This window comes from Haliaeetus leucocephalus, unplaced genomic scaffold, assembly GCF_000737465.1.
Source record: "Haliaeetus leucocephalus isolate CR32 unplaced genomic scaffold, Haliaeetus_leucocephalus-4.0 Scaffold1, whole genome shotgun sequence".
Taxonomy (NCBI): domain Eukaryota; kingdom Metazoa; phylum Chordata; class Aves; order Accipitriformes; family Accipitridae; genus Haliaeetus; species Haliaeetus leucocephalus.
The window spans coordinates 4441529-4468104 of NW_010972437.1; the positions used below are offsets into that span (position 1 = coordinate 4441529).

The window sequence follows — 26576 nt, forward strand, 5'->3', positions numbered from 1 at the left end:
ATTCTGGTACTCCTTGCTATGCCCAGTACTCTTTGGGAGAAAAATAATTAACTCAGAGCTAACGAAAGGATACGGAAGAAAAATAAATGAGGCAATACACTTCTTATAATGCTGATCCTTTATATTCTATGTTTTCTGCAACTGATCACTAGTCATATTCCCACTGCTATTACAATTCTTTTTCTGTGTAAGTTTTTATTTAGCCTATGACATCTGTGAAGCAAGGTCCTTGTCAGCATATAAATCCATACTGTGCCTGAAGTTCTGCCATAGAAACTCTTGAGCTCTCACTCACAGATTACTCCTGTAGTATTTCTGTGGTCATGGTGGGGCATCACTGGCCCCCAAATCAATAGGTTCATGGGCTTACTCTCATCACAGGAGCTTGTGGGAGGTGAGGTCCACCAGTGCAGAGACCATGCTTCTCCATCCCTGTGTCCCCCTGACCCCAGTTATCACTGACCTTCCTTCCAGCCATCTTCTGTAGGTATGTCCTGTTAGAACACTGTGAAGTGACTTGGAGGCACCTGGTAAGGGCAATATTGGGAGTTTGCCGGTCAAATAATATTATCAAGTCACTCTTTTCATTTCTTGCTTGTTCTCTTAGATGAAAAACAATGAATCTGCTTCCTCCACTCCTCGAGCCATATCTGTATGAATGACAAACCAGAGTGCACAAGACCTGAATGGAATGGAATGGAATGGAAAACTGATTTTCTGCCCCAAAACACACTAATCAACACACAGATAAATGTATTTTCTCATTTTCAGAATAGAATCAGCTGCCAAAAATATGCACGTTACATCTTCTATCCTTATCTTCATTCTCCATCCAGTATATTCATTACAGTCTTCGCTTAAATTACTGCATTTAATTGCTAGAAATACATCTCCTGCATTTGAAGCGTGTATCTTCAACAAGCTGCTGAACAGCTCAGCTCAAATGCTGCAGGAGAAGAAAGTTAGGATGAAGTATAAAGGTATGTTAGATAACACTGCCACTTACTGCCCTTAGCAACTTCATATGATAAATGGCTTTTTAATGGCCTCAGCTAATTTTCTAATTTAGATTTGAGTCTTGCAGTAGAGCATGAGTGCAGAGATCTTTGTCTGTTGAAGAATCAGAACCTTGTTTGTTGGATTCAGTCCCTTTTTGATCAGAAGTGATGCTCTAATTTGTAATAAAGCTGCTTTAGATTCTTTAGGCACAGACATCTTTGTGTTAAAAACATGCAAGAAACAAGAGTTATGATTTTCTCTTGCTATGCCAGGCAAATTGCTATGGCTGACCTACATATATAGGAGATGAATTTTATCCCAAATGTTGGAAGAGTCACTTAGTTACAATTTCTACCGGAAGCTTTCTTTTTCTCATGGAGTAAGCCAAAAGCCTCTGAACTTAATGGGAAAACTCACATGGAGTTCAGTGTGCTTTGAATAGGAGACTGGATGAACCTGTCTCTGTGTCATGGTTTAACCCCAGCCAGCAACTAAGCACCACGCAGCCGCTCACTCACTCCCCCCCCACCCAGTGGGATGGGGGAGAAAATCGGGAAAAGAAGCAAAACCCGTGGGTTGAGATAAGAACAGTTTAATAGAACAGAAAAGAAGATACTAATAAAGATAATGATAACACTAATAAAATGACAACAGTAGTAATAAAAGGATTGGAATGTACAAATGATGCACAGTGCAATTGCTCACCACCCGCCGACCAATACCCATCTAGTCCCCAAGCGGCGATTCCCTGCCCCCACTCCCCCCAGTTTCTATACTAGTTGGGACGTCCCATGGTATGGAATACCCCGTTGGCCAGTTTGGGTCAACTGCCCTGGCTGTGTCCTGTGCCAACTTCTTGTGCCCCTCCAGCTTTCTCGCTGGCTGGGCATCAGAAGCTGAAAAATCCTGGACTTTAGACTAAACACTACTTAGCAACAACTGAAAACATCAGTGTTATCACATGCTTCTCATACTGAACTCAAAACATAGCACCTTACCAGCTACTAGGAAGACAGTTAACTCTATCCCAGCTGAAACCAGGACACTCTGGGAAGGATTCTTAAGCAGTGCTTAATCCTGTACTCAGGACTATATTGATCCATGAAAGTACAGTTAAGAGCTTTCTCCCACTCTTGACCACTCCTGTGCTAAAGAAGGTAGAAAAAACATAATAAGATCAAAAGATGATCTGCAGAGATCAGTCATCTGATGCTGCCTAGGGTGCAGTGGGATTAGACCACACTCAGGTAGCAGCACCTGGAGAAAACAGGAAACTATAAAGCAGCAGTGTATTAAATGGTAACAGAAATTCTGGTGTTATTAAGTTTGAAGTATGTATATATTTGCAACCTAAGATGAGAGCAAGAAATTACACAGAATATATCAAAGTTAATATATTATGAAAGCTCCGGCCAAAATACTGAGATTTCAGCATCAGAATCCACAATATTGAACTGACTGAGAACTTCAGCCTTTCCCCCTCTTGAAGTGCAAAACTGAGTTTTCAGTTCTGAATGCACAAACACACAAATACACAAATCTCCATGGTATTTGAATTTGGGGCTTTGATCTGGCATACATCCTAACACAGAGAAAAAACTTCACTTTTTTATTGAGTCTACAGAAGTTACCCAAAGTAACACCTGAAAAATTGCAGCAGGTTCTTTGATAAGAAAGTAGAACTGGGAAAAGCAGTAGTTTGTACGTTCAATGTGTGGTTTCAGTGAACCTCTGCATCAGTTATTTCTTGCTGAGCATGGTGATTGCTCTTCCAGTTACTTACAGGTCAGATAGCTCCAGAGCCATGAAGACTGCCATTTGTAATGAAAATAAATGGCTTTGATTTGTTTGACACGTCAGCCTGTAGGCTCGTATTATTTCACTGCTCCTCAGTTTTCCATGTACTGTTTTCTCTTCTTGCCTTCCATCACTTTTAGGAGTTGACACTGTATATGTAACAGGAATCAGGTTAGTAGGTTAAACTGGTTTTGCATTGGCTATTAAGATATGAAGTCTTTATTGTTTCAATTTGTTTGTCTCTCTGTAACCACTATGAGTAGGTGAAATTCAACTGCTTAAACATAGGTGTCCAGACCATTTTAGATGTCATAAGGCAGCAGAGGCATAGGAGAGCACAGGACTAGAAGATATGACATAGCAACTGGAGGCCAAGCAGGTCATAGCAAATCATCTGAAGTGGCACTAGAAATGTGGTTTAGGCAGCTGAAGGCCCATTGGTTTTTACTTCTTTTTCTTCACTTTCTTTGTATTAAATTGGCTTTTATATGTTGTAAGAAAGTCAATAAATCAAATAAAATATGAATGCTGCTGCCATAATTAGTTTTTCTGATTTGAAACATCTTCTTAGTTTCACTGCATGGGCCTGTTAATGACAGCTCACAACCTCAGGTATTGATAACAGCCCCAAAACATAGGTAAATCCTGGGATATGTTGAAGCAGGGAGCATATAGATCTACTGAACTGTGGGGAAGGTGCATTGTCTGTTGTTTTCCTATGGACCTATGCGTCAGCACAGGTGCTCGTTAGTTCCAGACAAGTCAAATCTTGTAAAAATCGTAGCCCAACCCTTGCAGGCAATGATGTCTCCCCACCTGTGGTGCTGAGGTGTTTGTACTCCAGGGATTCATCATGTTCTAGACCCACACTTTGTTTTCTGTTGTGCAGATCACACATCTGCTTGTCAGTATTTCTCAATTATTAACAAAGATTCCTCCCTGCCTCTTCACAAGTGGTGGTGTTGTCTGGTTGTCTCAGTAAAATCTATACATGGTTTGTCGGGGTTTTGGGGGGCTGAAACATTAAGCTGTCTCCTGGCTTTTAGGTGTTTGAAAAACTGCATGGAAGCTAGAAATATCAGCAATTAAACAACCTGACAGATGATACTATGGCTACGTGGGATATTATGAAAGAAATTTTATTAGACTATACAGGTGTTAAAGGGGGGGGGGGGGGGGTTAAATTTTTAATATTTTTTTTTAAATGTGCAGACTCAGAGGTCTAGATAAGCAGAAAGGTTAGGGCTCCAAAGGCACTGACACGTTGGATGGCTATTGACACATTAATGTGCACTGTTCAGAAACACCCAAACTGGAGATGGTTGAGAAGAACTCTTTCTCCTCATTTTCTTCATGAAGGAAGTGTTTCTATAACTATCCACCCTTGGTACTCCTCTCTGTGTGTGTAAGCTTAATCACCTAACATAAATTCTAGGTTCTGGTTTGGAGACCTAGTACTCTGAAAATTAGATACTGGATGGCCAAAATCTAGTATTGGGTCTGGTTCTTTCTCTTCTTAGGCCTTTGAACCTGCATGGTTGTACCTACAACACATGTGGAATACTGCAGCAGTGCTGCAGTTGGCAGGACCCATTAGGGCTTTTGCCTGCAGGACCTAGTGACTGACATTGCTTCAGTGCTTGCATTGTGGTAGCTCTCGGGCATACATTAGGGGCTAAAACACAAAAGCAGTGGCATATCACTGCTGAGAATCATTTTCTTTCATTCTAATGGGGAGTGGTAAAAGATCTGGGACTGACTACTTTGTCCTGCAAGCCTACTCTGACTCAAAATACAGAGACCTTTGCTGTAAAATGTAAAAATGGTAAATGAAACAAAAGACATGAACATACACAAATGGAGACTTTTGAAAGACATATACATGAGTCCCCTTCTAAAAAAAAAATAAAGGCCAGCTGTAATAAAGCATTTAAAGATTAATTACCTTGTTTCCTGGATACGCATCTAGAGAAACAGATAAGAATCTAGACTCCCAAATTAGGGTTTGAGATTTTTTTCTCTAAGAACATAATATATCTAGAGCATGGTCATCTTACAATAGCACCCACAGCAGTCAGGGTATAGAGCTGGCATGGTATAGAGATAACCAGAAGGAAATTTTAAATGTGTGTGTAGTAGTAATCTTGACTTTGATAAAACTTGGTCACTCTGCAGGAAAAAAAATATAGATAGTTCAGGTCAGTGACAAGATAAAATGAGAAGCATGGCTCCACAGCTTAGCATTTGACACCCCACAGAAGTGGGTAATGTTGCATGTCCTCAGTTCTAGCTTCAGGAATTCCTATGTATTCTAAATTCATCAGTTACTGAATAATATAAAAAAAACAGGCCTGGCACTAGTAGCTCAAATGCAGAAGTCCCCCTTCACAGTTAAGTGCCTTATGTCTTAGGTTACAAGGTTAGAATTAGAGGGCTCAAATTCTTTCCAGGTGATTTCAGCTCATCAGAGAAGAGTTGGGGTGGAGAGTAGGAGTAGAAAGTTTGGTGCATTAGCATCTGAACATGTATTAATTGCTGAGAAACAGCATACATTACGCTGGCTCCTCCCCATCTACTTAATTTGATGCTCAGTCTGAAAATAAATTCTGCAGAACAAAGCAAACTCAGTTGATTTTCAGGAGCATATAGCATTTAATTAATTTCTCTTGATGTGTAAAGCTTTGTTTTTCAGACTTTAATGCAATAGCATGGCTTGTCCCCAACAGATGAGCTTGTCTTTTTTGTGAATGGCAGGAAGGTAAGTTTTTTAATACTTTTTTTTGAACAACAGTGCTTTAATGTTTACTGTTCGTATTCAGGAAAGCTGTTATTCTGGAGCAACAGTTTATTCATGGATAATCATCTCTTGTCTTTGATCTTACATATAGCATCCTGCTTTCTACCACAGTTTTTACAAAGTTTGAGTGACATTGTGCCACCCCTTATATCACAGAATTTTTAGAATTATAATTAGTTATCTGTTTACTAAAACCTTATACTAATATACTCCTAAAGTTGGTGTAGTTGGAGTAAATACATCACTAGTAAAAGAATATGCTGCTTACTAATATAGTTTCAGTAATTCACCAAAAGAAAATAAGTTAATTTTCTTCTGTTCTTGATGCCAAAAGCTCACATTTCGTTTTCTAAGATGTTTTGTCACCTTTTCTTACTTCGCTTGTCAAGTGAGTGAAAAATCCTATTAACAAACACATCACCCAAAATATATTATAAGCTGAAATGAAGGAATTTTATTTCTTTGTTAAAAAACAAACAAAACAACCTTGCTATGTATTTTTCTAGAGATATTTTTCAGTTGTTTGGTCAACATTTTTATACTCTAGAGAGAGAGTACTGGCTTTCTTTTTTTACCAGGTGAATTAAGGAAAAGTAATTCAATTTTTTTCTATCATTATATCTGTCATTACATGCCACCTATGCTTAAAGGCATACCCTGAAACCTTATTTCACTCCACAGTTCCAAATAAATTCCTGAACTAGTTCATGTTGTCTTACACCTGGTAAATTGGAGCACGCTGCTGGTATAGCAGAACTGTTGAGAGAAGCCTGAGGTTCAGTGTCTTTTCATTCTGCAGTGATGGGTCTTAAAAAATGTTTTCCAAGTTGTTTGTGTTATCTTGTCTCCAACAAGCTGAAGCATGCCAAGGATACATCAACATTCTTGAGACAAGGCTAAAACAAAGCCTGCATAAGCCCTACTCATACACATTAAACTTTATTATATTTAAAATATAGTTAGTATCCTCCCTGCTCTTCTTATACTAAGATTTTCCTGTGCTTTTATGCTGATGGGTCTTTGCAAATGAAAGGGTTAATAGAAACTTCAAGGAGGTAAAAATACACAGAATTTTCACACACACAAGTGAAGGGATTTCTGATTCATGCTGATAAGAATCAACAAAGGATCTAGTCCAAAGACTTTTCTTTCTACTCTTGTCCATCTAGTGCTTACTCAGTCTCTCTTCTCTTTCAGTTCTCTCAGTAGACTATTATTTCTATTACTTTAAAAGGATATATTTGACCAATACTGCCTGAGCCATTCATTTATTTGTCTGCAGATTGTGATCAAGAGACGGGATCCTGTTGCCAAACAAACACACCCCATTAATCCACAATCACTGCATTTCAAAATCACAGTTAATCCTTGTGAGATGATTGTATCAAATCCCTCTCTAACTCATAATCTCTTTTTTTATTTCATAATGTAGGTAATAGAGAGGCAGCTAGATGCTGAAGAATTGCTGCTGTATTATCTAAGAAAGAAGCATATCCTTTTTTTGAACTTTACCTTTGAGTTCTATAATTCTGTAAATTACTGCAACTGGGGACTAAGATGATTTGTTTCACTTTGGGATCCGATGTAAACAGAACAGTAAGCAGAAATAACACAACTCACCTTGTATATGTTCTTGGCAGAGCAATCCAGTGCTGTATGTGCATTGTGTGTGTTAGTTACAGGGATATAACATTGTAAAGTTTGAGTGTAACTCTTCTAAATGCTGCCCAATCTTTACAGCTTCCCAAAGCACAAAAAGCTTTCAGTACATTTGTGATGAAAATAGTAACTAAAGAAATTACCCCAGAACTACTTCCATAGTAAATAATTTATTTAGGCCCCAGTCCTTCAAAGAGTTTTGCATAAGCTGATTTTATTATCTTATTATCTTTATTTTCTGTCATTTGAGACTCTTCAGGTTGCTAACTGCTGTCATGGCTCTGTTGACTTCAGGGGCAGTTACCCCAGCTAAGAAGCTGCCATGCAGGTTATAAAGTTAAGCAAGTGTGTTTAGCATTGCTGTTGAAAGCCTTCCATGCTGGCAGAAAAACAACATTAATTTAAGGATTAACTGGAGAAGGGCAGTAGTGGAAAGTAATTTATTAGCTGCACATTTTTATTAGCTTGGATTGTGCATTGTCCAAGCATTCAGTGGAATAATTAGCATCTCTTTAACAGTCAAGCAGTGTAATATGATTAGTCATATATTGATTACCAATGGGAATGCACTAGTGGATAAAATTGCACTGGGTATAAAGAAATCTAGAAACATGGTGAAATCAGATGGAAGACATCATCTAGTACCTAAGCAAAGTCCATGCAAATGCATACACCCAGTGGGAATAGTAATAGGATTATGTATCATTCTGCAAAGGAGCTAAAATGAAAGGAAATTATAGATTCCACTGGACTGCAGGGCACTGTGACACCAGAAGAAGATTGTGATTTGAGGGTGGAGCATTTACACTGAGGCACATAATGGAGGGAGTCCTTCCATATAGAATTTAGCTGTGTGCACTGGGGTATTTTGCTCCATTTTAAATTACTCTACTCCTTGGATGTTGAGGAAGCAGCACTGGAAACATGCCGAGCTCTGCTGGTACTGTTTTGCAAATGCAAGATACAGATAATCATGTGTAAGGATTAGGAAAGTATTATGAGTAAGGCTAATAAGAAGACCTGTTGCTGTATTTGTTCAACCCATCCCACTTATAGGGTCCTGATTTCACTCTTTTGGCCATTTACCAGGTATTGACCGTAGAGACTGAAAAAACTCTGTCTTGGAAGTCTGCCTCACACTCATTTCTCAACCTGTTCTTACCCTTCTCATGTATTTATGTCCTCTATTTTCATCTATCTTGTACACATTTTCCCGTCTCTGGAGCTATCTGGTCAGAAGATCCCTCCAATTCTGCACACGGACATAAGCCAAGGGAGACTCAGAATAATATAAAGAAAAAATAACTTCTGAATGTTGGAATTTTTTTTTCTTTAATGCAGTCCATCTCTCAGGTACAAAATATGGCTGTGGAGTAGGAGGCTGTGGTGCCTGCACTGTGATGATATCCACATATGATCCAGTTGACAAGCAGATACAGTATCCTCGCACTGATATTTGGAAATAGTAATCTAGTGTTTTGAGAAAACTGACATTCGCTGGGAAATACTTGGTTTCTTTCCATTTAGATGGATTTTGGGAAGTTCTGGTACAAATTTAAAAGCCTTACCTGTAACTTTCCTCTACAAAGGTGATTACAGGGTTGCCCTCACTGTAACACAGTAACAGAGATTTAGATCCTCTCTCTTCAATCTTTGAAAAAAAACCAAACCAAACCAAAACACCACCCCTACCCCCAACTTCCCCCCCCCCCCCCCAACTTTCTGTGGGAAATTATGTTTTTAAAGTGTGTTCTTTATTATTTGAGATTTCAGCAGCCCTATTCTCATCTGCCTCTCCTGACTCCTTTGTGCTTGCTAGAGGATATGTGACTGTTAATAAGTCTTCATTAGATGTTTCATGTAATAATTGATAAAATCTCCATGGACTTCAGCAATAGACACATTACATTGTAATTGTACTGGTTTGCCCACAGCAAATTTAGGAGTTCTACTTTCATTCTCTCCCTGGCTCTTGAAACTTTGTTCCATTACAGATGCTGAGCCTGACTTCATCACATCTGGCTCTAGACTTTGGGTTTCAACAAAATATGTAGTACTTTTTTTTCTTTTTTTTTTTTAATGTAACCTTCCACTTCTTTAATTAGAAAAGCTTATCACTTAATGCCTAAGTCCCAGCTGTAGGAGCAGGATGCATACTCTCACGGTCCAAGTGCAGGATTTTGTATGCTTGCATATCCTTCTCACCATGTTTTTCTGCTCAGTCTGAGCATTTTTAGATTAGCTGGAGTATATATCCTTTGTTTCCTCCTCCATGGACCCATATGACAAAGCTATTTAACACCACAGTTCTCCTTCACACCTCAAAGACATCGTCCTGCCAACTCCTGCCTTTTCCCCATATGTTTACTGCATGGTGCTGCTGTTACTACTGTGGAAGGGGTTGGAAGCATAAAACCCAAGATTCATACAATTCAGGTGAGAGTAAACTGGACTGTGTAGGGCTGCAAGATAATGAGATTTTCCTGTCCTATGCCTGTAATGAAGTTGGGACCTGTGAGAAGGTGCTGTGAGTCTCTGCAATGTGGAGTCTCTGAAGGGATTCTAGAAACTCTGAATTTTATCTAATCTTTTTAGATGAACAGGTGTTTTTAGGAAGTAATACAGCAATTGCTGGGTTGTGATTGGCCCTGTATGGAGCATGGAAGGAGTTCCTCCTAATGTACCATCATGCAGGGAGCACATCACAATCTCCACAACACAGAGCTATCCAACTGTATTCCATCTAGGATGCCAGCTTTCAGGAGATGGGGAGGAATGTTTCATTTAGTCACCAGTATGGCATCTGGCCATCTCATTGAGATGTTGTAGTAAGGGAAGAGTGACTCCAGGTGGCAACCAGACTGACAGGTATTAAATTAGACACATTTTCCCTGAGTGCCAGAGATCTCCTTTGGATTAGGTCAGCTCTTTACTTCCTCCACTCTGGCTTGTCCCTGAAAAGCACAGTTTGACCACAGATTTAAGAATGATTTCTAAATATCCTCTTTTTTCTCAGTATTATTTTCCAAGGGTCTTGACTCTGGGACTGGTCTGTGCTGAAGCTCTTGTTAAGGAGATGTTCTGTGTTCTGTCCTTCATGGTTAAAATATTTAACACATGATTGATGTCTAAACTGAAAGTCTTGGGCCTTATTCTGTTCTCATATCAAGGAATTAGGATCATGAGGGTCTAAACTGGAGTGAGTATTATCTTTTAACTAGGTGATTGCTCTGAGCATTTTCCTCATGAATGGTCATAGTGGGATAGTCAAAATGCTGCTACTGGCCTACAGCCAGTAGATGACATACTTGAAGATGGCTATTCAGAAAGCCAGTGAACCCACATCCTGGATTCAGGGCCTGTTCTGTTTTGTTCTAGGAAAGGCTGGCCAAATGCAATGGCTCCCAGTGTGGCTTCTGCACCCCTGGAATGGTGATGTCCATATATGCTTTACTGAGAAACCATGCGGAACCTTCCATGGAGCAGATAATTGCTGGTCTGGATGGTAGGTTTCAGACAGTAAATTGTAAAAAGTATAATAAAGGGATAAATGTTTGATTGCCAAGGTCATAAGTATGATTTGACTCAAAGAGCGGTAGGTGATATTCCAAAGTGGTATTTTGTAATAGCCATGGTGGTTTAAGGACATCTCAAAATTATAAAAAGGTGGTTCACACTAGAGACTTCAAATAGGATACGCAGTGGCATTTAGCACTGGCTAAATATTTCTGAAAATCCCTGCATTTAGAACAGCCTGTTTTTATAGCCCTCCTACACCAGCAGCCTCAATATAGTGCAATATGAGTACAGTGTTACAATGAATACAGTGAAAAAGCAGGTTCTATTTTATCTGCAGTGTAAGTACTCACGTACCAATAATATGAAGTCCCTAATACAGATTTCAATAGTTACAGGGGAAATAGATTACATGACATTTTAGCCTACTGAAATATTGACTGCTCTTCAAGCAAGATTTACTACAACAGGTGAAGCAACTTCAACTCACTTTCTAGTTCCAAGTTTGCTAACACTCCTATAGCTCCCCAAATAATTGACCCCCCCTACCAGAAGATTTTGACTTTATGAGGGAAGTGCCAGAAATTCCAGTAGAGGTTTTACTATTGCTATTAATTGTATATGAAAACCATGATAGTGACAGATGGCAGTAGATTTTTGATTGGATTATAAAACCCAAAGACTGTAGTTGTAGTAGTAATCATGGTATTTGCTTTTGGATGCTTTTCATAATTTGATTTTTTACATACATTAAAAAAAATAATTCATTTTATTATTAGAAATGGACTTCAAAATAATAAATTTTAATCATACATCATAATCACTATAAAAATTATATTTCTTATTTTTATAGATGTGATTTTGCCCATTTGAGAGTAGAGACATAAATTCCACCATTTCAAATCTACAAGTTTGATGCCAGACCATTCCCAATTATGCTGGTGTTCCCAAACATTGTTCTGGTTTCTTATAATTGATTATCATATGGTTTATTTCAGGTAGTTTGTGCCGTTGCACAGGATACAGGCCAATTACAGACAGCTACACATCTTTTGCTAGGGTAGGTCAATATTTTCAAATGTGTTTCTTATTTTGGGACAGTTGGTAGTATCTGAAAAGACTGAGCCTCCTTGAAGTACCTACCTGGAATCTAGCTTCATTTGGAAATTCTTTTTGGTTGAGCCTTTGGAAAATCTGGCTTTTTTAGTTTTTAAATGTGCTGGGCACTGACTTTAGGTTTACATGTACCCTTACAGTGCACTTAAGAATCCTTTGCATCAGTTCCAACGACTTGATCAAGGCACCACTGAAATAATTTTGAGTTTTTTCCATTTACTTTATGGATACTTTACCTATGGATACCCAAAAGGAACTCACTCCTAGGGGCCTATGGTTTAAGAGGTCTCCTGGAGCAACTTCAAGTGACTGTACAAATCTGCTTTGGAACAGGAAGAATCAAAACATTAATTTACAAATAAATCACAAAGCTGCCTCATTGCTTTTATAGAGTAGGGTATGATTTCTTTAGGAGCCAACATGTCGCCAACTTAGAGCAACTGGACAATGTTGCTTGGATGAGGAAGAACATGTGTGTTCATCTTCTACAGGAGGTTGGGTAAGTTACATTAGGCTTTTTCATTATCTTCTGTTTGCATTATAAAATTTGTAGAAAAGGGCCATTTTGAACTATAGCAGCAGCTACTTTTTTGTCCTTGGGCATTTAGTCCAGACTGACCTCTGTGCTTTGTGCTCTCGGTGCTGCAGAAAGGTAGCACAAGCCTATCTGCATTGCTGTATAGTCAGAATGCAGACAGGTTTGACCTTTTTAGTGACATTTTCCAGTGAGAGTGTGAATCTCAATATTAAACATTTAAGTCTGCTTTGTTTTGTGAGGAAGAAAACTATTGATCAGAGACACCTTTCTTAAAAAAGCTCATCTTGATGTGAAGTTGAACTCCCTTAACGGAAGTTCTGCAGCCATCAGCATGGCTTGTTTCTGTGTGCTTGAGACACCAACACTGAATTTCTGAAGAGGAATCACAGCTACTCCTGTGCAATGTTAGTTCATACTTGTAAAGCCTTTCATAAGCATTACTGTGTGTTAGTGGCTCCAAGATCTTCAGGGAAGAAGTGTCTCATTCTTCTGCATTCTATAGTAATTGATATATTGGTATTGCTTCAAAATACATGTTTTATTCTCACTCTACATATGCACATCCTAAAATCACAAGTCACCTCATTTGTGTTTCTTCTGGCAAAGGTTCCACAACTATTATGTATAAGGGTACACATGGAAACTCCAGTACACATAAGCCCCTCAGAAAGGTCTTCCATTCCCTGTGTGCATCTCAGATCTTGTCTCAATCCTCCTGCAAGAAGAGACCATAGTGCCCTAATATGACTGCATCTTGCTTCATGATGAGGAATTGAATTCCTTGGATAAATTTGCTCTCACTGAAAAACTTTAAGTAGTCTCTAAAGTAAAAGGCCTTTGGTGATTGGAGGAAAACTTGTTTTGGCAGTGAAAAACCTTAGAGCCTCAAGGAACGTAACTGGATGTGCATGTACGTTTGTGCATGTGTGTATTGTCTCTGCCCCTTTAAGAACTGAAAATTGTTGGCCAGCTGCTGCAAAGGTTCTTTGAAGCATGAATCTGACAGGACAGCAGTTGCCAGTTACAAAACAGCACTTACTTTGGGTGCTCTCTTATTTGGCTTTCACTGATTTGCATTCCTCATAGTTGCTTTCATCCGAGTTAAATACCTGGTGCCTAATTATTGTGAAGATCAAGGGACACACAGAATTTTTTGCCATTCCATCAATGGAGTCAGTCAGTAGACTAGGTCATCCAGAGCCAGATCTTATAATTACCACAGCCACGATCTGTTCAGAGCGCCCAGAGATAATGACTGCTTGGGGAAGCAATAAGAGTCTTCAGACTAGGATATGTCAGTCTCTTTTCCTATTCAATATACTTGAGACCTGTTGCTATCTGGTGTGATAAGATTTTTGATTCTGAAAATAAATCAGTGAGGCAGAAAAAACTAATCAGCGCTGGTAACATGGCATATCCAGAGTCGCCTTTCATGTAAGCTCCTGAAAGCTCAGAAGATGCATAGCCTCACAAGACGCCTCAGCAGAAAAAAAAGACATCTGTAAACAAGTAGAAAAAGCTAATTTTTATGGTGTGCTGTCAGCATTTAGTTCTTGCAGTGCTTATGCAAGGGTGGAGAGGCTCTCCTTAAGCAGACAAGAAGTCTTTCTGATCACATGGACTGCTGCATTGTTGTCATGTCAAAAATCTGTCAGAAAGCTCCTTAACAGGCACAGTTTATGAAAAGAACATAACTATACCATCCAGCACTGCATTTTCCTGCAGTAGATATTTCACCCAATGTGGCTGCTACACATTCGCTATGACCAGTTTCAGGAAATATGGCAAGATCTTTCTTGAGCCTTGATGTATTTCAAGCAAAGGCTTGAGACTGATGAGTATGATAGTAGTTTGTGAATAGGTATAACAGAACTAAACATTAAAAATCAGTTTTGGCATCTTGAATTTTTGAATGCCACTCAATCTATAAAGTATCAAAACTCAGTGTCACCTCAGGAAAGAATATAATGTGTTGACAAAGACTTGCAGCTTACTCTGAAAATATGCATTCTCCTTCCCCCCTCCCATTTCTTTGCAGATTCATTCAGGTCTTTGCAAACAGAAGAATTCCCACCCGTGGATCCAACACAGGAATTTATATTTCCTCCTGAACTAACGGTAGGTCTTATTGACTTTTGTTGTCATGCAAACATGACTGAGCTACTGCAGATGTTGAAAACATGATGTTTTTGTTAAGCTGAAAGATCTGTCCTCAGATAGATGGAAAAGATCAATTTTAATCAAACATAGTAAAGCAATTCAATGTGGATAATCTATATGTTGTCATTATTACAAATAGTTCATATTTTCAAAAAAGAAATTGTTTACCTCTCCAGAACCAAAACTGTATTTCCAGACTTTTCCCTAAAGAACTCCTTGCTCAGAACCACTTCATTTTGGATCCATTGGCCTCTTGTGTGGAATATAGCATTTTCTTTGAAAGTTCCCAAATGAGCTTTTCCATCTTTTCTGCCTTGTGATTCTCTGTTGGATTCAAGTGACCACAGGACCCACTGTTTCCTTCCAGCTGGTACATAGACCCTGGCAACCTGAGACTGGACTCGCATGTGGGAAATGCTGCAGGTCCACAGGAAAGGCAAAGGACTTGAAAAGTAGAGGGTTTATTGCAGTAGTTATTGGAGAGTCACAGAAGAACGGATGGAAACTGAAAGGAGGAGGAGGAAAGTGCCCATGATCTGTACAGAAAGGCAAGAGAAGACAGCTGTGAGAATGGTAGTGCAGGATTTACCCAGACCTGACTGAGTAGAATCCAAGCAGGCAGGTCCAGGCTGGTTTTTTAATCCTCACTCAAGTTTCAACAGCTTCTTGTGAAATTCCTTGTTTGCACTCCTTTTGCAAATATTCATGGGCACTACTTGCCGCTATTATACAACCACCTTAGAGACACAAAAGTTCATTTGAGTTCTGGGAAAGCATGGCATGGTTCTTTGATTTGTTACTGCATTACAGAATGCTATTTGCTGCAAGGCAGTTGGCTTTGTAAACATTTGTCATAGCGTACAACTTCCTTGTTAATGATTGCCTCTTAGTGCAGAACATGCGTAGTAAGGCATAAGCTCCTTTATGAAATCATGAAGTGGAAGTCAGATTTGCCTTTCTGCCACTTGATGTGCTTTTGAGAGACTCATGCTTTAAGAATGCAAGTATTAAAGGAATATTTTGCAACTTTTATACTTGGATGAAGTATCTTGCCTAAACTGCTGCTGGCTCAAAAAGCTGTTCAGCCAGAAAGGAGGTGCCATCGTCCGGTCTACATGTTCAGACTGAGCTGCCAGGAGGAGTGAACTGCTTCTCCAGGCTACACAAAGTCTTTAACATGACCTTGACTGATTATGCTGAGCTTGTTCAAATCCCATTAGAGTCTGTTTCAAGCTATCAGTAGTTTTAAATAGGTTGAGCATTAAGCTCTGTGTCTAGAAATTAAACCTGCTTGGTGGATATGTTTTAAATGTCTGGAGTACCGGAAAAAGCATGTGAAATGCAGCTGTGAAGATACCTAGGCAGTAATACTTAGTGACAGATTCTTCTATGGCAGGAAGTGTGCCCACACCACTAAGATTATGACTGGTTCCACAGACACACAGCTTCTTTCTTGTGTTTCAGGCATATCTTTTACCTAGAAGGCCAGTCCATAGCTGCAGCAGTTCTCTGGCTTGTCCACTGGTCTGTTTGTTCATTGCATTGTCTGCGAAGACAGGCATTTCACAGTGATTGCTTTTGAATATTTTGAAACCATGATTCCACATGGCACTTGGCAAATATGAAAAGAACATATATGGTATTCTCAGGGGAAAAAAAGGATATATTAGTCTTGTAAGACAGGTGGTGCCTGAAAAACACTTTGATTAAACAAAAATGTAAATACCTATCAACCATCCCAAGGAGACAATATTTCTGAAAAGATTAGTCTTTGCAGAGAAATGGGAAAGTAGGTACTTTAATTTTAAAAACCATTTTACATATTGTAGAAAGTAGTCTGGGTCTACTACGGTAGATACAAGGCACTTAGCAAATGGGGATGCAGTGATCCTCCCTGACTAAGAGAATACACTTCTTGTATTCTGTCACATACACAGTGAGATTTTGGCATCCTGATTTCCCACAAAGTCCAGTCACTTGCTTTATTGTTTACATCATATACAAAGGGAGTCTTTCAGAATTATCAGAGCAGGAGGAAGGAAAACAGAAGACTAATCTTCTCCTACCACTCATTTAGTGTGTCTCTTACCAAGTCATTTAGTTTGTTCTTGTCTCTGTTTCTTGAGCAATAATATAGTTATGATAAAAGCTCAGCATTGTACAGCATGACAGGAACCTCAGATGAAAAGCACCATTAATGTCTCACTGTCTATCATGACACAGTGTCCTACTTAGCAATATGGTCGTTTATATCGACATTAGTCAAAATTACCAAATCTTTGTCATTTCCACCACAGAGAATGGCTCAAGAGCAGCAAAGAACAACTCTGATTTTCCATGGCAAGAGAACAACATGGATTTCTCCCCCTAGCCTGAAGGAACTTCTGAACCTGAAAGCCAAGTATCCAAAGGCACCGCTGGTTGTGGGGAACACCAGCGTGGGTATGGAAGGACAGAAGACCTTTTGACACAGGGATTACATATGCAGTAGGCACATACTCTTGCATTTTATCTTCTGGGGATCCTCTCACCACAATGATTGCACTTCAATATTTAGGCCAATGTAATTTCCTATGATTTTTTGCAGCATACCAATAACTAGATTAGGACTAGCACCACCATCACCCGAGCCCAAGGATTTGTGCTGCCTAACCTCCCAGTAACCTCAGACAATTTGTGTGAATAAAGAAGGACTCACTCATGCTGATGAGAGCCAAACATTTCACATTGACATTAGCTTGAGCATCACAAAATAAATAATGCCCATGAAAAGGGCATGGTAAACCCATATGCCGTGATATCCAGGCACTGGCTAGATTCTGCATATTATGGATGGAGTTTGTTTTTTTTTTATAAATTGTCAGTATCCCTTTTTATGAGGGACTAATCAGTCAGGAGGAATTTGGTAAGAATATTTCTTTCACTGTTGGGACAATAAAGGCCCAGATCAAAAGAGAACCCTTTGGGTCTTCTAGTAATCTGTACATTGCCTAGCCAAGGGCACGACATTTGTTTAGTAGTATACCCTCATGATGCAGTACTTGGCGAAGTGTCAAAATCTTAAGTCTAAAAACTTCAAGTCCATTCACATGAAGGGGAAGCTCTCTGTTGTCATCGGATCAGGCTCTGAAGCAGCTACTGCACAGCAAAGAGGACTACCATAGAAAGCCTGAGGTTTGCAATAGAGAGTGGTCATGAGCTAATCTCATTATGACATGTATAAACTAGTTTAGGAGTAGTTTTTTTTTTAAAGACATTGCACACAAGAAGAGAACAAGGGAAGCGGAAAAATTACGTAGCTCATAGAAGGGTGGAGTAAGTGGCTAGAAACATGATGAAGCAGGTGTGGAATTGTGTATAGCTCTGAGGTGAGAGGTGAAATCTGAATGTGATAGAGGAAAGGACTGGAAACCAATCCAGAGGAGCAAGGAGTAAGAGTCAGGAAAGAGAATATTGGACTTTGGACTTCAGATCAGCCTTTGGACTGCAGAAAGAAGCAGATGAAGTGGGCCTGGTAAAAGCAGTAAAATGTGATATTCAAGATACTGCACAACAAAAAACCATAAGACTTTGAAACTACTTAGTTACAGTGGTTTTGAACATTTTGGTTTCCGTGTCAAGGAATATGGTTAATTCTTCAAACAGATCTTTAATCATACTACCATACTTTGCCTTTCAGGACTCAAAAAAAATCACCATGGTGCCTATCATCCAATCATTCTCCATCCTGTTAGGATTCCAGAAATGCATGTTGTGAGTAGCACAAATGATGGTAAGTCTCCAGGTTACCTCTACTGATGGTACAAAGAGCAGTGACTGAATTCACTTGGGTTTTGTATTTTGACACCAGAAGTAGAAAGAACCATTGACTGTCATTGGTGTGGAATGTTTTGAGTTTTTTCTCTCTGTAGCAATCATTTCACTAAGCCTTTTAACCAATATGTCAGCTCACCTATGGTCTGGAGATGATGTATGGTGACAGACAATTTATGAAACTGTTCTGCAAGAATATATTTGTTCAAATCTCAAATTTCTGCAGACAGCAAACAGAGGGAAAGGCCCTAAGTTAGCCTTTTTTTTGTTTTCACAGATTATGAGCCTTTCTATCACAACCATTGATCTAACAAAGTCTACAAAACATTGATTAGGTTAGGGCTAGATTTTCAACACAAAAATATTCAGACATAAATTTCCAATCCAAAATATCACAAGATTTTCTTTGGAGTGGCTTGGCTGGATTCTCAGCTAATAGAAATTATCACAGATGCACTGACATCACAAGGGCTGTGCTAATGCCCATTATACGAGAATCCAATCTGGTAGGCCCATCACGTCCATGAGTGGAGGCACTACACCTGTAGCAAAAGAATGAAATGCAGCATGTTCTCCATGGGAAATCAGGCTATTAAAAATTAGGGAAATTAACATTTTGTTACAGTTGCCTCTTTCTCTTCTTATGTTCTCCTAGCTCCATGATTTACGGCAGCTACTGAATTATACATACTTTCAAATTATTATGCTAATATCAGTGCAACTTTGTATTTAAGTAGATCCATCAATAAAAGCCTACTTTAGAACATGGCCCCTTTGTTCAGAAAAAACACTACACAATACTTGAAGACTTCTCTGCAGAATTACTCCAGCATTCACTGAAGTCCATGGTAGTGGCTTCTCTGGTACTACTGGAAGTGTGATTGAGTGTGGCTCAGTCTTGGAAAATTACAACAATTTGGTCATCCTTCATCCTAATGAGTCAACTGTTGTCCATGTCTCTGGGGATACACAGCACAGAAAACGGATGTGCATTGGTGTATGCAAATATGCAATGTATATTTTTCAGGTATGCATTTATACTGGGAACCATCACTGAATAAGCAAACAGTATTTGCATTTCTTATTGCATGGAATATAAAATGCATCTTACCATCACTTCTCTTTGTCATCCTGCTAACAAGAGCTGTGTACAAAAGCAAATCTTTAGAGGCCTTATCAGCTATATATTGCATTTATATTGTGGCACTATGATTTCACTGTTTAAACTCATTTGATTTCAGGGCTAGTGATAGGAGCTGCCTGCTGCTTGGCCCAGCTCAGAGATATCCTGATGGAGGCAGTCCCAAAACTTGCAGAGGAGAAAACAAAAATCTACCGAGCTCTCTTGCAGCACCTGAGAACTCTAGCTGGAGAACAGATGAGGAGCATGGCAGTATGTATTCAGCAGTGACAGTAAATAAGCCAACATTACAGACATATCTGTGTGACTTACAAATATATGGAGAAAAGCTGGGTGAGGCTGGGATCATGCCTCCTAAGGGTAAATAGTTAATACCATCACAAATGTTGTATGAAATAATTGGGAGTCCTACACTAGTTAGCAGGGGCAAATATCCAGAGAACTGCAACCAGAGAAAATCCTGCTATCCCTGCTTGCTGGCTGAGCAGAACTGGAAGAGGCTGAGTAAAGAAGAAAAGTGGGGTTCTCTGGTAAGGTACTGTACACCCTGCAGCCAATCATACTTTAACTTAACTATCAATGCATAGCTGTTTACCCATCATGTGTTAGGCATCTCTGATCTTGTCCCTGATTTTCCTTTAAAATTCCCTTACCTCAATACCTTGTATTTCTTCCTTTAATTAAGGGAATGGCCATCTCTTTGGGGGATGGGGGGCACGAAAGTAAACCTGGTCTCTCAACAGAGATGATATGATAAAGGACTTTTGAAGGGAACAATAAATTAAATCATATTAAAAAGTATGTATGTAGAACTTCAATTAAGATTGAACAAAACAAATATAAGTTCTTCCAAGAGGCCTTTTAAGTGAATAAAATGGGGTTATGATACAGATCCCTGTTATGTCTAAGAAGGGCAAGCCTAAAAATAACCTCACTGTTTGTTAAAGTCTTTAGGAGGACACACAGTAAGCAGGGGATCAACCTGGGACTTGAACCCAATCTCATCAGTTGGCAAATCTGTTCTCAGTTTGGCATCAGAAGGTAAGCTTTGGACCTCCTGCCAAATACCTTTGCCAGATGGGCAGAGCACTGCAACAGAGAATATGGCTATAGGTAACAGTTTTCAAATGAAACACTACTGTGCATCTCCTAGATGAATTAGAATGGTACATGTTGCTGAATGGAGGACAACGTTCTCCTGGTATTTGCCTGTCATTTTAACTGGCAAAAAGTGTCTGCTAGTAAAAAATGCTATCTGTCCATTTCACAAGGCAAAAGGAAACAACATCTAGCAATCTCATGAAAGTGAGGTGGGCAGGCCTGACAGGTAGAAAGACTTTGGCTATATCGCTCCATTTATTGGACAGGTTAGCTTTATCTTGTAACTCCACCACTGTTTGCTTTTATTGCTTATGTCTCTCTCATTTTAAGAAAAATGGTTCATTCTCTAAGGCCATGCACCTAGAAACTTCTCTTGAAGTCACTGGTACATTTTTTGCATATGTGTGGGTGTATACATGTGCATCGTGTTTAAATAACACTTCCAGTAATCAAGCCCAAGCAAGTCCCATCCTTGTCACATAGAATCTGTGGGTACTTTGGAAAATCTTGGCAACAATTTCTACTGTCTTTGAACTAAAGATGTACAGGGCAGATTCTCTGTCTCATTGCAGTGCTTGATAGTTTCTTAAAAGCTTACTGTGCTTTAATGATTTAATGATCTAAGAGCTTTTGAGGAGAAACAACATAGCTGTATTTAAACCTAGATCTCTGATTTTCTGAATATTATTAGCATTTGTAAGACATATATTTTCTAGAAAGTATAAAGTATTTAGTATTTTGTGTGTAATGGGGAACTAAATCATATAGGGAAATATATTTCACTTAACATGTATCATAAAGATTAGCCTTTCCACTCAAAGGATTTTGCAGTCTAAGGCTAGATCCTGAATGGAGCAGACTGCACTAAGGCCATATTGGCCTTAATATATTCTTTTGCACAGATTCAATGAAATTTGAATCTGCAATACTGAAATGTTTCTTTCTTGCTCCACATTTGACTACAGACTTAACAGACTACAGTTTTCTCCAACAGATGGGAAAAGACAGATTCTTTTAAATGATCAGTTTCTTGCTGGCTGTGAGCATGCAGACCTAAAGGCCAAGGAAGTCATTGTTTCTGTTCTCATCCCATACTCTATGAAGGTAAGACCTTGATGTTTCAGAGGTTTCATCCAGGTTCCAGTGTAGTTACTGGGAATATTTCCATTATTTTCAGTAGGCATTGAAACATGCAGGTTACTACTGCTTTGGAAGTATCTAAGAAAGTTCTGGCATCCCTCCATCACCTCTCCCACTTCTTCCAGCTGTCCATCATCTTCTACATCTTTGGGCCTCTCATTGTTTTTTCCCCCACTCTTAAAGGTGCTCTTGTGCCCCTTCCAGACAAGAAATTTGGGCTGCCTGAATATTTCCAGGGGAAATGCCATATTGTCACACAGTCTTCAGCAATAAAGCTCATTTCCAGCCTCTTCTCACTAATTAGCTATTTACACTGAACAGTCCTGAGCTGTCATTGCAACTACTCACAAAATAAGGTCCTAACTACTGTGACCAAAGGTGGCAGCATGTGGCTTTTGGGTGTTAGGGACAGAGGAAATGGTGTCACTGTTACTGTGTTCTTAGATGTCCCTCTAGTGGATGTGAGGAAAAGTACGGGGCAAGTAGAGGAAACCCAACAAGCTAGTCTGATGTGATTGAAATCAATGAGGGAGTGACCAAAGGAGTCTCTGCCAACCTTGACATCAGGGGGTGAGTCATACTAAACATATGTGGCCTCATGCTGGAGGAGTGCTTCTGCCCATGAGAGGCTGGCTGGCCATGGCAGGTTTCCCCTGAAAAACAAGATTCCCATGAGCTCAAAGCCTGCAAAAGCATGATCTGTATTGGCAGCAGCAACAGTGCTGCTGCTGCCCAGAAACTTGGAGCCTTAGTGGTGATTTGAGAGACAAACAGCCTGGAAGAGAAAAGTAAGGAGGAATGTGTTAGTTCCCTCCACAAAGTAAAAGAAAAGAGAAATCCCAACCTGCTTTGTCCCATGACAAGTTGTGCCGCAGAACTAAAGCTATCACAGAGGGTGTTTCAGAGTCTTGCCTTTCAGAGAGATGCAGCTGCACCTAAGAACAGCAGAGGTGGAGACAACAGAATGAATAAAAGAAAACAGCACTGCTGGCAAACTCAAAAGGACACTTCGAAGAGCAGGAAAATTATCTATCAGCCATCACATGAACAACATGGGGGATTAGGCAGCCTCACCACAGGAAATTAACACCATTTTTTGGGAGGTTGCTTCTGCCATTCATTTTCATGCTGAATTGCCTTTTTGATTAACTCTGCTGACACAATGAAAAGGCATGTGCATACTTTTTTTGCAAGGCTTGTCAACAGATAGTGTAGATGGAAACCTGGCAGCTGCTGGCTTTTGGTTTTGAGTAGCTTGATGTGAATGTTGCTTCAGTGAAGTAATGTAAATCTGCTGAGAGGATTTTCTGTCTCTGACAAGACTCACTGTTCAACATGTAATCCTGAATTTTACATTTGTCATGAGAGTATCACATACTCATAGTGACAGATCTAACCTGCTAACTCCTACTTTAAAAGTTCTGTGGCTGTCTGAATCTGAAGTTTCTTTCCGGGGCTACAGAAAGGGCACTTTATACACTTTCTTCAAAGGACTCGTATGTGCCTGATCATGAAAGAAATTGCTATTATGTTTCCTTTTAAAATATGTGGATTTGTCACCAGAACAAAATATTTCTGACAGTAGAAAGCCCAGCTGTTTCTATTGCCTCCCTCTGTAAATGCCATTACTGTAGCATAAAATGTGAAATCTCCAAGTGTAAAATCTTCACAAAATCAGGTTCCTTAACACAGTGGGGCCTCCGTGTCCTGGAGAAGAAACAACTATTTTCTAAGCTGGAATTCGATTTAAAGGACATACCAGCCATATATGAAGTGGCTTATAGCAGGACTGCTTTTCCAGCACTCTGAAGTCATTAAACTGCTGATAAAATTTAAAATTTGGCATGTTTTCTTAAAAGTAGATAACCTCAAATAATGTCCCCTCTTAGTATGTCTCTCTATGATTAGCTTAGTACTTCAAGAAAAATAAAAAGTTTAATTAAAACAGTAATTCTAGCAAATGTTCTTTAAAAATGTTGCTTTCTTTGGACAGTGGTAACACCTAAAATACAAGGAATAATAGATTTGTTTTCTTTCAATCAATTTCTGCCATTAATGGAATTTTTCCTTCCTTTGTTTACCATTAGAATGACTTTATTTCAGCCTTCAGACAGGCTGAAAGCCAGAAAAATGCTTTGTCCATAGCGAATTCTGGAATGCGAATCCTCTTCTGTCCAGGCACAGACACCATTGTAGATCTGAGTATTTTATATGGAGGCATTGGCTCAACCATACTCAGTGCAAGAAAGTCCTGTGAGAAGCTCATAGGAAGGTATTGAATATCTTCATGTATTTAAGCAAGTGCAGGAGTCATGGTGTGATGCATGGGGTCTGCTTGATTCTGCCAGTGGAGATCCCATCATCAGCCTCTCACAATCTGTATTTGTCCTGTCCTCCCTAACAATAGGTTATTTCTTGATGTAACTTATGCTGATTCACTTATTACTTCCCACATACTTCACAATAGCTTTAGCTGCCTATTACTTATGAAGAAGTGTGTGTTCATGTTAGTCTATTTTTCTACCAGGCAATGGAATGATCAGATGCTGAATGAAGCTTGCAGACTGGTGCTGGAGGAAATTTTTCTCCCTCCATCAGCTCTGGGTGGAAAAGTAGAATACAGAAGAACTCTGCTTGTCAGCTTCCTTTTCAGGTTTTACCTGGAAGTCTTACATGGTTTAAATCAGATGGTAAGGACCGGACAAGAATTGCATACCCACATCAGCGTACAGGCTGCAGGAAAACTCTGCTTTTTTAAAGATTAAGGGATATGAGAGGGAAGGGTAAAGGTGCTAGACTTTACTTCAAAATATGTGAGGGGAAAACTTTTGGTTTAGAAATAAGGATCTGACAACACTGCTCTGACATCACCTTCCTTTCAGTATCCCTTCAGGTGTGCTGAGCAGATGAGTGCTTTGGGAATGCTACAAAGTGATGTTGCCCAGGGTGTCCAGATCTATCAGCTGAGGTGTGTTTGTAGCTGGGACTGCCACAGAGCCTCTATTTTAATGAGTATTTTGCCCTTCTAACTTTTCATTCCTAAACCTCCACTAATGGTTATGTGAAGCTGCTGAAACAGTTGACCCTGTGGGAAATCTTTTACATTTTTGTAGATTTCTGGTCTTTCAGGGTGCAGATGCACTCTTTGCCCTCAAGGTGTTTTGCAGCATCAAGTGGTCCTGACACAGCTGAAAGAGGGGCACAGCTTTCAGCTATGCAAGAGCTCAGCAGAATTTAGTTAAACTGTCCAGTGGGCCTCAGTACAAATAAATGGTATAACCTACTGCAGCATCTCTGTGATTGTTCAAGCCTTAAAAATTTATTCGCAAAGCTACAGTATGAAAGGAAGAGGTGGTTGGCATGTGAAAAAGTTTGTTCAGTAGATTTCAATTTTAAAAATTTTCAAATTTCATCAAGAATTTTCACCCATATTTTTGTTTTGTTGCAAAATTGAAAAACTTTAAAAATCAAACTTCTGCTGCTTCTTATCAGTTTTCCACCAAAAACTTTCAGTGTCAGCCAAGAATTTGTTTTTTTCTCCTTTAAGAGACTAAGAAGATATGTTTTACAGAAAACTCTTTACTCAGTAAAAGCCCAACAAAACCATAAATGTTAGATTTTCACAGTCCCTGATAAAAGTGTTTCAAGTTAATGTGAGCTACCAGCAATTCAACAACATAAAGCACCAAAGCTGTATTTTCATTATATATGTCTGAAATGCTTTCAGTTCCAGGCTGACTTTGAAGTAATAGAGGGCATTGTCGGTAGGAATTTAATTAGCAAAAACCTGGATGAAACCATTTTTTAGTCTAGTCAGCGCTGGCCAGAATATTAATTTACCTGTCTCTTTAGGAGGATGGGCAGGAAGGAATTAGAGTGATCCCTGAATATACTCCTGATTTCAGATATGTTTTCTCTGAAGTAAACAATGTGAAATATGATTGTTTGAAGCAGTGGTGATGCTGAAGTCTGTAAAAGTGTGGCTTGCACAAGGATGCTATCAGAAGCAGTATGGACCCAGCAGACAGGCTAGCTATAAGATCTAGAAGACTTTAGCTCTCCTTTGTCTGCTATGGTTCCACCATGTGAACTAGTCATTTTGCCCCTTTTACCTCTCTTTTTTTGATTTTTATTTTTTTCCTATTTATTTAGTTTACTCTTTCCACGGAAGAGACTGCCATTTACTAGAGACATGAATGGTATCTAACACAGTATGTTTCTCAGATCTCTGACAGGGCACTTTGGTGCCACTATAGCATGAATTCTAAAAATGGAATTAGCCCTTTATAATGTGTCCCACAAATATTGTCATAAAATCTAGATGGTTTCCACATGGATTTTATGATCACAAAACATCCTCAGAAAGTGTTTTTGAGTAAAGCTTTCTATAATTACTGTTCTGGCTTGAGGATACATGTTCCTGTTCTGCAGGATGTTGACCCAGGTGTGACAGAAAAGGACTTAACTGTAAGGTTCAAGCAAACAACTTGAACTTCACTCGCAGACTTAACTGCAAGGTTCAAGCAAATTATTTATTTGAACTTCACTTACAGACTTAACACGCCACTATCACAGGTTTTACAGATACAATGGAGGAATGCACTATTGCAATTTCTTAAGGCAAGAGTAGTACATTATTATAACCACAAGCAATTCACAGACAACCACAAGCACGCACTTGTTTACAAACTTAAAGCATAAAAAATATTCACTTACCCCTCCAGGTAAGGGCTTTCAATCCCAGGGAAGTTACCTCGACCGGTGTCCCAATCAAGCGGGGAAAGGGTTTCCTTCACAAG

General features: G+C 39.3%; 2 protein-coding genes and 1 long non-coding RNA gene across 6 annotated transcripts in view; 2 read left to right on the forward strand and 1 right to left on the reverse strand.

Annotated features, from left to right (window-relative positions):
- The window catches only part of AOX1 (aldehyde oxidase 1), a 53072-nt gene extending 43459 nt beyond the window's left edge, over positions 1 to 9613 (forward strand). The window contains exons 35-37 of one of the 4 annotated variants that reach the window (XR_774173.1): positions 608 to 980; positions 5489 to 5554; positions 9560 to 9613. Coding sequence is in view for 1 of the 4 variants with exons in the window: in XM_010564545.1 (XP_010562847.1) it covers positions 608 to 658 (51 nt within the window). In the remaining 3 variants the exon portion in view is untranslated. Of the gene's footprint in view, positions 1 to 607; positions 1444 to 5488; positions 5555 to 7025; positions 7108 to 8593; positions 8930 to 9559 lie in introns of those variants that run through there. The other 3 variants (XR_774174.1, XR_774175.1, XM_010564545.1) reach the window with 3 other exon arrangements.
- Positions 756 to 3989, reverse strand: LOC104829951. Its single transcript, XR_774172.1, has 2 exons — positions 2046 to 3989; positions 756 to 1459 (listed from the first exon to the last, which is right to left on the reverse strand). It is a non-coding gene; the product is annotated as an uncharacterized LOC104829951 (long non-coding RNA).
- Positions 9614 to 16882: 7269 nt separating the features above from the next.
- The window catches only part of LOC104832748 (aldehyde oxidase 2-like), a 41967-nt gene continuing 32273 nt past the window's right edge, over positions 16883 to 26576 (forward strand). The window contains exons 1-8 of the mRNA XM_010569102.1: positions 16883 to 17024; positions 18262 to 18354; positions 19637 to 19788; positions 20484 to 20577; positions 21632 to 21741; positions 23865 to 24049; positions 24305 to 24467; positions 26209 to 26244. Of these exons, the coding sequence (XP_010567404.1) occupies positions 16883 to 17024; positions 18262 to 18354; positions 19637 to 19788; positions 20484 to 20577; positions 21632 to 21741; positions 23865 to 24049; positions 24305 to 24467; positions 26209 to 26244 (975 nt within the window). The remainder of the gene's footprint in view (positions 17025 to 18261; positions 18355 to 19636; positions 19789 to 20483; positions 20578 to 21631; positions 21742 to 23864; positions 24050 to 24304; positions 24468 to 26208; positions 26245 to 26576) is intronic.